Raw genomic sequence first — 10,761 nt, 5'->3', positions numbered from 1 at the left:
TGCAGGACTTGAGGGGAAATATGAAGAGACAAGAGATTGTTCTTATTGTGGCGCATCGGCCGACTGGCGCCGAGCGGCTCCTCTGCAAACTGAGTCCAAGTTAATCAGGAGCCGCGGCGGCGCTGGATTTCTCCAGAGGAGCTCAGCAGAGCGCAGTGCGGGCAGGCTGGTGGGGCCCCCCGTGGCTCCCGGAGCCCCCGCACTGTCCCTGGTCTGACTAAATACAACCTGTCGGAGATTACACGGTGCCACGGCCCGACTGAGCCCTAAATCATCTCATCACTGCGGCTGTGTGAAGTGGAAACACAAACGGCACAAAAACTAAAATATCAGCACGACGGCAAACAGCAGGATTAAGACAAGTGCGGCGACAACAGCAATAAATAACCATGATAACATTTGACCTCGTGCACAAATAAAAAGCTCCGAGAAAGGCAACTTTATTTGCACCCAAACAAGGAAAGAGTTTGTGTCGAAGTGAGCACTCACCGCTGTCCTTCTCCCTCATTTCTCTCTCAAAATTCACTCATCACCCTTCAGCTGGTTTCCTCTCTTTTCCTCCACGCAGCGTCTGGGTTTGTCTCTTCCAGCTCAGCCTCTTTGCTACGCTGCTGCTGCCTCTTCCCGTCAGCCCGAGCAGGAGGGCGCACACGGGGCTCCCGCCTGGGGAAGCCGGCGCGCCGTGAGGCTGCAGTCAGCGCACACACACACACACTCACAGTCTCACACACACACACACACACACACACACTCACACGGCTAACGGAGCCCGGGCTGGGGTCAGGCACATCCAGCCTGAGCGCCAGAGCGGCCGATAACGTGGAATAATTACAAGGCTGTTATTACAGACGGGGAGCGGGCAGAGGGCTGCAGCTCTCTGGAATAAATCTCTCCGGAATGCAGAGGCTGAGCTGCGAGTCGTGGGCTGAGCCTACTGCTGTGACTTGTTCTAAAACACAGTGGTAAACGTGGAGAAGTGGAGCTGTTCCTCCGTATTAAGGTGAGTGTTGAGACAGTGAGTCTGTGGACAGGTTGGTTTCTCCGGAGGCGACATTGTAAAAACGCAAGCCGAGAGAGGTGATGCCTCCACCGGCCAAGAGCTGAGGGCTGACCCGGTGTTTGGCTTGGAAATGGGGGTGGGATTTCCCGATCTTTCCTGTCATTGGTTAATATTTTATTCTGTTGACATGTTTTCTTACTGCTAATGCTTCCGACACCTTCTTGGCCCCCCCCCTCCTCTCCGAGAGTCTGGCCGGAGCTGTCAGAACCACGCCTATAGGGGCCCACAATTGGTCCAGAAAGCGTAAAATCAGCAATCAAAGGGGCTTGGTTCATTAGTGTTGGGGATGGAGGCAGGAAGGACATGTGAGATAGTCACAGATCTGCAGTGAACGGGGCCACATCTCTCCAGTCAGTGTGGGATGACTGAAGCAGAGGAACTGCTCATTTCTCTGAGAGGCACACAGCGCAGCCGGGCTCTGCCTTCACAGCGCCGCTTCTGCTGAAGGACTCGGCGGAGGAGCCAAAGGAAAAGCACATCAGCAGCAACTCCGGGCTATTTTCTTCACCCTGATAACGCGCCGTGTGTGTGTGTCTGTGTCTGTCTGTGTGTGCGTGTGTGTGTGTGTGTGTGACAGGGCGCCGCGCTCCTCCGCACCGCCTCACAGAAACTGAGTGCTCGCGAAGCGCGGACCTACACCGGCTCTAGTTGGGGGGAAATACCACTAAAAATCTCCATTATTTCACTTCGGTTTTTGTGGATGCACCGATGAGAGATCCAGTTTTTACAGGGACTGCAATGGCTTATCACCCTTTCCACGCACACCGGCCGACCGACTTCCCCATGTCCGCCTTTCTAGCGGCCGCGCAGCCTTCCTTCTTCCCGGCGCTCAGCCTGCCTCCCGGGGCGCTCACCAAGCCCATCGCGGACCACGGCCTGGCCGGGGCGGCGGAGGCTGGGCTCCACCCGGCCCTCAGCCACCATCAGGCGGCTCATCTCCGCAGCATGAAGAGCCTGGAGCCCGAGGAGGAAGTGGACGACGACCCCAAAGTTACACTGGAAGCCAAGGATCTTTGGGACCAGTTTCATAAACTCGGGACGGAGATGGTGATCACCAAGTCCGGAAGGTAAGAATTACCCACGGCTATGATTCCTCTCGTGGATGAGCCCAGACTACTTTATTCACAATAAACCCCCCCTCCCCCCCGACATTTTGTCCGCATTTATGCACAGAATGGGCCACAGCTGACGAGATTAGAGCGACCGAAAAGCCATTTATTCACCTTATTAAATGGCAGCCTTTGCGCCAGGCCCTCGGCAGTCCCCTCCGATTATTAGCCCGCTCCACGACGAGCAGAAACAAACCAGAAAACCAGACAATTCAGCAGGAACACGCGCTGTTTAGCCCCCACCAAACGATAAATATATAGTTTTTTAAACGGACTTCCAGTCCCGTAGGTGTGTCTGCATTTAGGAGTGAAACTGGCTCCATTTATTAAAGTAATTTAATGAATAAAACGTCCGTTTATTTTGAAATATTGGAGACATATTATATTATATTCCCCCCCTCCCTCGCTGATCAAAGCAGACTGCATATTTGGGATATTTTGGAGAAATGTGTGCTGAGCTCTAATCAGGTTTTATCTCCCAAACTGCAGCAGAGCTTCTGGATTTTATAAACAGGCTGTCACTTCAAAAAGCAGTGCTGTGGTCATAAATACACTGCTCAGCTTTGTAGTGCACACACACACACACACACACACACACACCGTGGTTTTGCTGTCGCCTAATTGCGTGTAATATCTGATAATTACAATATTTCCACTTGTCACGGCGCGTGTTTTTCCTTCAAAGCCTCGTTTGTCACGTCGCTCTGCTGACGTGATGTTGTGTGTTTGGGCTGAATCACGGCGCGCTGACTCCGTGTGTGTGTCTGTCCCTGCAGGAGGATGTTCCCCCCGTTCAAAGTGCGGATAAACGGGCTCGATAAAAAAGCCAAATACATCCTGCTGATGGACATCGTGGCGGCGGACGACTGCCGCTACAAGTTCCACAACTCCCGCTGGATGGTGGCGGGGAAGGCCGACCCGGAGATGCCCAAGAGGATGTACATCCACCCGGACAGCCCGGCCACCGGGGAGCAGTGGATGGCCAAGCCTGTTGCTTTCCACAAACTCAAGCTGACCAACAACATCTCGGACAAACACGGATTTGTGAGTACTCACAGGGGTTCTCCCCCCGCCGGAGCGCAGGCCTTGTTCTCGCTGACACGCTGCAGCAGCAGACGGGGCAGGCTGCTTTTACGTGTTTTTAACACTAGATGATTTTTTTTATGACGCTTGTGGGGAAAGAGGGTCTTTGTGGGAGCTAAATAATAATAAGGAACAGGCAGGAGAACTGGAAACTAGATAAAAGCAGAGCACACGTGTGCAGGGGAATTATGAAGTGAAATAAATAAAAGGGAGCAAAGCTGGAAGTTTCTGAGACAGAGACACGGATTAGAAACACCCGTGCATCAGAGAATAATCCAGGAAAATACAACACACGCTCCTAAAAACGGGGACTTGGTTTGGGTGGACGTATTTACGTCCAGAGCTGTTGACACTTTGTCGCCACTTGACTTCCCACTGCCGCCGACACACACACACACACACACACACACACACACACACACACACACACAGCTTATGTTTCCTCCACAGTTTTATATCAGCCTGCGTTTTCTCCTCCGGGGGTGGGTGGTGGTGGTGGTGAAGGTGGTGGTGGTGGTGGTGGGGGGGGTAGCTGGAGCTCGAGGCGCGTTTATTCTGGATTTCTAACCGAGCTCCAATTGGGAATTAAAGAAAATATAACTAACATAATATCTGAGCGGAGTGTTTGGGAGATTAACTGGTGTATCATCAAATGGGGTCACAGAGAAATGACGTGAAATGAGCCTGAATGGCCGAACTGACAGCATCTGACACCCCCCCGTCTGTAACAGTATAGTATAGTATAGTATAGTATAGTATAGTATAGTGTTATTTGTGTATGCTGTGTGTGTGTGTGTGTGGGGGGGGGGTTAATGTGGCCTGCAGGGTGCTGCATGTTTCACCCACAATATTTCCCTCCTTTATTTTTTTTTAATTTATTTTTTTTTCCCATATATTTAATATTATTCCACTGTTGCCATACTAGCTAAGAGCACTGGGAGCTCAGTGTGGATGTGTGGATGAGTCCCTGTGACACACTGAGGCTTCCGGCTGGAAACAAATTCTGCATTTACATGTCAGTCAAGATTTGCAATTGGTCACAGGGGGGATTTCTTTGTACAGGCTACAGGTCTTATTCACACGTGCATTTGCTGCTTATGTGTGATATTTAAATTGTAAAGTTAATATCCAGGTGATTTATTTTTGTCTGGAATTAGCACATGGTTCGGACAGCCGTGGTGTCTTTACATCAGGCGTATTATCATTATTATTATTTGATTCTTTTCTTTTTAATTTATCTGTAATTCTGTGGATTTTTAAAAGCATGTTTCCAGCTGTGGGAGGTATTTGATGCCTCGCTGCTACTGACTGACACAGCGGAGCTTTTGTCCCGATAAAAACTGGATTAAATCTTTTTTTTTTTTTCCTGGACAACATGTGTGGCCTGCTCAGGTTTTCCCTTCGCCCCGCGCTAATTACAGACAAGTCCGCTCACACAATAATTAGAAGAGCATCAATAACAGCGACACACCGACCGACGCGATATTTATCCCAAGCTGTGTGTGTTTGTGTGTGCTGATCCAGACGATCCTGAACTCCATGCACAAGTACCAGCCCCGGTTCCACATAGTCCGGGCCAACGACATCCTGAAGCTGCCCTACAGCACCTTCAGGACCTACGTGTTCCCGGAGACCGAGTTCGTGGCTGTGACCGCGTACCAGAACGACAAGGTGAGTCACCGTGCGCGCTGCGCCAGCCGCCCCTAATATGGCTGCTATACTTTGCATAATAAATGTCCTACATGCGTCCCCTCCCCCCGCCGCCAACCCCCGAAGACTTAATCTGATTTTGTAGGTCGCCTAATTTCCCCGCAGAGGACTCCCATGTCCCACTTGATTTTTTTAATTGCTGTTTTGCCTGGACTTGTGGCTGCAGCAGACACCCAAGTGTTATCTGCTGCTCATAAACGGGCCATAAGCGGCCTGTAAAGAAAGCAGGCGTGTAAATGTGGTGTTCTGTTGTGATCCAGAATCAAACATGGCAGAAATGTCCTCTTCACGTTGTTTTGTTTTTTGGGGAGAAAAAAGAAAAAAGAAAAAAGAGAAGAAAGCATCACAGCAGCAGCTTCCGGGTTGTGACGTGTGTGTTTTGTGTTTGTCGATTTTAAAATCATCATATTTGGATGGAGGTTTTGTGTGTGTGCATTATGATGTATTATGAGCCCCCTCACCAACTCTTTACCCTCCATGAAGCTAATTGGAGCTCGTGTCCAGGGGGTCGGTGTGTGTGTGTGTGTGTGTGTGCGGGGGGGGGGGGGGGGGGGGGGTCCTGTTGTAAAAGTTTATGGGCAAAGAGTCACCATCGATTAGAGGCCATTTAGAGCTCTGGTCAGCGGCCCTCTGTGCTCCAATAAGAGAGGCCCGAGGTGTCCGAGGGCCCGGGAGCTCCTGCAGGGGCCATGCGGGCCTGCGGCAGCCCTGCGCCCGGCCCCCTCCACACCAGGACGTACCGTGGAGCAGCAGTGATCCAAACCTCATTATTAATTATTGATATGATAGTCATCTGTTCCAGTGCTGCTCCATCAGCCTTTTTTTTCTGGGGGAGCAGGAGCTCGTGTGGCCCCGTGGAGGAATATTTCGTGGCAGGACTTGTCTCCAGGGGCCAATGAGAATAACGCCCCATCGTTACGCTTTTATTAATAATGCAAATGTGAGGCCTGCGTGGCTCCTGTCCAACGAGCCGCTGTCCGTGTGTTAATCCAGACACGTCGTTGTCCCAGAAATGGGCCACATGAAGACAATGGGCTCCATCACATGAGTTTTTAGGCCTCTAACGTTTCTTCTGACGGTGTTTTCATCAGATCACTCAGCTGAAGATCGACAACAACCCTTTTGCCAAAGGATTCAGAGACACAGGCAACGGGAGGAGAGAGAAAAGGTACCAGACTGACACCTGCAGCACTGACAGTGTGTGTGTGTGTGTGAGAGAGTGTGTGTGTGTGTGTGTGTGTGTGCCCACCATGTTCTTATCATTATTAAAGGTCATGATGTGTTTTTGCTGCTGTAGTCCACATTATAACTATCCACAGCATTATGATTAATATTAGCGCTGCTGACAGGAAACAGCTGACCATGCCGTCGCTGCGGATGTTTGAGGACCAGTGCAAAGCGGACCGAGAGGGCGCGGACTCGGACGCCTCGTCCAGTGAGCCCCCGGCCGGCAGGGACGCGGTCCACTCCCCGCTGGGAGCAGGTTCCAGCCCGCTGAGGTTCAGCAGGCCCAGCCGAGGTGAGACACTTTTATTTTGGGTCCATTATATTTTTATTTTGGTTCCTATATATTTTTATTTTGGGTCCAATATATGAGGAGTTTAAATGTTTTAATGTTTTAATGAATTTAAATATTAATCCAGCCTTTAACAGCCACGAGGCGTTGTTGGAATTTATACTTAAAAATAATACATGAAAAAAAGAAATAAATGGAGTCATTTAAATTATTATTGCTAAAATCTGTCTGTAATTTGATGGTGGAAAATCAGTTATTGTGCAGGGAGATAATTCTGATTTTTTTAAATTCATTTCCGTTGTGAATTTAGCTGCATTTCTGTGTTTGGCAGCTAAACGCTCTGTGTAATGTGTGTGTGTGTGTGTGTGTGTGTGTGTGTGTGTGTGTTAAAAGTAAGATCTGCCTGAATTTTCACTGCACCTTTCAGTGAGAGTATACAGTGTAAAACTACCATTTAGGTTCCTTGTATTTTCAGAGTAAATGTTGTCCTAGGTTAGATCTGGTTTTGGTGTTTCATGTGCTCTGATCCCTTCATTTATCAAAGTGATTTATTTAACACGGCTGTGCCAGGATCAGGTTCAGCTGGCCCTGCTATTGGGAATGTGTGGATTTACTCTAAAGTTTGCACACTCAAACGCCTTAATTTAACAAATAATACCAAACCTATTGAATGTTACAGACAAAATACTGTAAATGTTTATTTAAATGACATGTCTTCACTTCCTCATGAGTGAACACATGGGTGCAGGGCTTATGTAGCCATCCTAGTGTGTGTTTGGGCTACCTGTGTGTGTGTGTGTGTTTTCTGTGAAAAGGTGGGAGATAAATGGTGGAAACTCTGCTCACCTCTCTCTCTCTCTCTCTCTCTCTCTCTCTCTCTCTCTCTCTGTCTCTCTCTCTCTGTGATTCCTGTGCTGTTGCAGATGATAAGGCGTGCACTGACAGCGAGCCGGAGCTGGAGCATCCCGACGAGCTCTGCACCGGCTCCAACAGCCCGGGACCCGAACCCGTGTCCCCCTACAGCTCCAGGTGTGAGGAGCGGGTGAGGGACAGGCCTGGCGTGGAAAAGAAGGATGACTCCATATTCAGTATAAGGAACCTTGAGAAGGACAAAGTGGAGAGCAGGCACAGGAAGGACACCACGGACGCGTTGACAAAGGACTCGGAGGCCGGGGGCATCAGTGCCACCAAGGAGGCCTTCTCCCCCCTCATGGTCCAGACCGAGAGCCCCTCGCACTTCAGCCCGGGACACTTACAAAGCCTGGCTCTGTCTGGCCTGCACAGTCAGCAGTTCTTTAACCCTCTGAACGCCGGATCGCCGCTGTTGTTTCACCCCGGGCAGTTTGCCATGGCCCCCGGAGCCTTTTCCGCCATGGGCATGGGGCACCTACTGGCCTCTGTATCCGGAGCGGGCGGCTTGGAGAACGGCAGCCTCTCCGCCCAGGGCACGGGAGGAACCCCCAGCCCCTTCCCCTTCCATCTGTCCCAGCACATGCTCGCCTCTCAGGTAAGGAAGGTCATCCGGTCCCAACATGATTGAGTTAGCCTGCACACCTGTAGCTCAGAGCGCAGCCGGACAGGAAGGAGGAAGGAGCTTTGGGTCGGGAGGGAGGACAGGATTAGGTGTCAGGTTTTACCTGCTTAGGACCATAACTGTAATGTAAAGCTCACCTTGTGCATTCCCACCAGAGTGTGTGTTTTATTTAGTGCTGAAAATAAGCAGCGCTGCAAACATGCAGGACTTCTCTGTGAGGTTTCACTAAGTAATACAGTAATTAAAACGTGTATTGAAACATGGAATGTTTCAATAATTTACATGTAATTATTGAAAACATTTGTTCTTTCCTGTATTTTCACAACCTTCACTCTGGGACACTGTGTAGAAACAGACTGCTGCTGCTTGTGTGATGTCTCACTAACTTCATTGTTTGGCTGGAAACAGTGAAATGTACAGCAGTAACTCCAAGTCTGTCCTCTGTCACATTGCAGGGCATCCCGATGCCTCCATTCGGAGGACTTTTCCCGTACCCCTACACCTACATGGCGGCGGCCGCAGCAGCGGCCTCGGCCTCGGCCCTCCCAGCCACCAGCACCTCCAGCCCTCTCTCCAGGAACCCCTTCCTGAGCTCGTCCCGGCCCCGGCTCCGCTTCAACCCCTACCAGCTCCCAGTGTCGCTGCCTCAGAGCTCCAGCCTGCTCACCAGCCTGCAGAGCTGCCTCAACCCCAGCACCGAGTCCTCCAAACCGGGCAGCAGGGAGACCAGCCCGGCCCCGGAGCACCACAGCAACCACAAGACGGGAGGGTCGAGCGGGAGGACCGCGTCTCCCAAAACCTCCATGAAGGACTCAGTGAATGAGCTGCAGAGCATCCAGAGACTAGTGAGCGGCCTGGAGGGCCAGAGGGAGCCCTCCCCGACCGCAGACTCTCCCAAGTGATGAAGACTCTGTTTGGGATGAAGACTCACCAGAGGACTAAAAGTGCATATGTCCTGTACAGCACATGACAGAGACTGGGACGAGGATTGGACCGATGTGGGTCGGTGAAGGCTGAGAACTGGTCTTTATTGGAACAAAGCTGCAGACAGACAGAAACTGAGTCCATATAATGAACCTTTGGAATCACTGATGTTTCCTCCAGAGCTCCCTGTTAGAAACACTTTGACCATCATCACCAAAACTCTCCCCTGACCCCCAGTGTTGAGGGCCAGCAGCCCCCGACGGCAGGCCGACCCCCACAGAAACTCTGGGATACATTTCTACATTAATAATAATAATAATAATAATAATAAAAAAAAAGATATACAAAAATAACAATTAATAAATATATAAAATATGCAAGGATGTAAAATATACACGGAAACACATGTTAGACTCTATAATGATGGTAAAACATTAGAGGAGAGAAATGTGGCCCTTCAGTTTCAGGCACAGAGCAGCACTGACAGACAGAACCAGTCAAACTCCATCATCTCCATGAGGCCGGAGGGGCCGGTGCCTGCTGCGGGCCTGAGGCTGCACACACCGAGCGGCCCAGCGGAGGGAGAGTGTGTGTGTGTGTGTGTGTGTGTGAGTGTGTGTGTGTGTGTGAGTGTGTGTGAGTGTGTGGAGTTTAGTTAACTTGAAGCATTTGAGCACCCAGGCCTGGTTTTTAGCCCCGAACAGGAGCCTCATCAGGCCTCAAGCTGCGTCCAAACCTTTGCTTCTTCCTTCTCCTCCGGGCCTGCTTATCTCAGAACAGACAGACAGGAAGACCCGCTTATCATTTCATGCCAGAAAATTTGTTTCTGAACTATTTATGTAATTAAAGATAAAAAAAAAAATCTGTAAATAAAGCTAAGATCCAAGAATATGCAATTGGTATTAATTTATTCAAGGCTGTATATTAGCGTGTATATATTTCGAATTTAACTCGTTGCTTTTTCTCCTCTGCCCCATTTTACATGAACATATTCTGTACATGAAGCTATTTAGCGCTTGTTGGTTTGAAAAACTGTGTATGAAGCATCGCTGATTTTTAGAAGACGTGTGTGCCATGTTTTAGTCCGCATCCACCGACAGATACAGAGGAACAGAGAGGGAGAGAGGGAGGGAGGGATGGAGGGAGAGAGAGGGAGAGAGAGGGAGAGCTCCACATGGATTCAAAAACACCTCAGGTTACTTCACTCCAGCCAGGAGACGTTCAAAGCAATTCCTCCTATGGGCGCATCATTCATATCTATTCATAAATATATTTAAAGATGAAAGTATCTTGTTTATGCTGGTTGTCCGGGTTTTTGTTTTTTTTTTGATTGTCTCACAATTTCAATAAAAAATCGTTGTGCTGAAATCTTGCAGGCGTTTATTATTATTATTATTATTATTATTATTGTTCGATCATTATTATTATTATTGTTATTATTATTATATTTGTATTATTGTTTTTATTATTATTATTATTGTTAGATTATTATTATTATATGTCTAATTAGAGCAGAACAGCGGTGGATTACGGAGTTTTATTTTAATGAAGTCATGTATGGTTTTACTGACATGTAGTCCACACACACACACACACACACACACACACACACACACGTGTGGCAGGAGCGCCACCTGTCGGACACATTTAAAAGGGAAAAGGGCGGATTCTGCGTGTGTTCTGGTCATTTTGATAAAAACTGAATTCACCTGTTCTTATAAAACATTTGCTTGGTGACATTTGTGGGGATTTTTCCCCTTTTTTTCTGGCACATTGACTTTCTCACAGAATCCGCAGCTGTGAAAATGTAAATAATATTTAATAT

The 10,761-nt window shown here is 49.0% G+C and overlaps 1 protein-coding gene across 2 annotated transcripts; it reads left to right on the top strand.

The window, feature by feature from the left end:
• The first annotated feature begins 1,064 nt into the window (after positions 1-1,064).
• tbx2b (T-box transcription factor 2b) lies at positions 1,065-10,296 on the top strand. Of its 2 annotated transcripts, none has more exons than XM_070829441.1 (7): positions 1,065-2,127; positions 2,946-3,213; positions 4,777-4,923; positions 6,054-6,130; positions 6,300-6,481; positions 7,402-7,985; positions 8,468-10,296. In XM_070829441.1, the coding sequence occupies exons 1-7, from the start codon at positions 1,769-1,771 to the stop codon at positions 8,912-8,914; spliced, it is 2,064 nt and encodes a 687-aa protein (XP_070685542.1). In that variant the 5' UTR covers positions 1,065-1,768; the 3' UTR covers positions 8,915-10,296. The 2 variants fall into 2 exon arrangements, with proteins under 2 accessions (XP_070685542.1, XP_070685543.1); XM_070829442.1 differs by having other exon boundaries at positions 1,069-2,127; positions 6,312-6,481.
• The last annotated feature ends 465 nt before the right edge of the window (positions 10,297-10,761 follow it).

The sequence above is a fragment of the Pempheris klunzingeri genome, chromosome 4 (assembly GCF_042242105.1).
Source record: "Pempheris klunzingeri isolate RE-2024b chromosome 4, fPemKlu1.hap1, whole genome shotgun sequence".
Taxonomy (NCBI): Eukaryota; Metazoa; Chordata; class Actinopteri; order Acropomatiformes; family Pempheridae; genus Pempheris; species Pempheris klunzingeri.
Note: the sequence above shows the minus strand (reverse complement) of the source record. Positions and strands in the feature narration are given on the sequence as shown.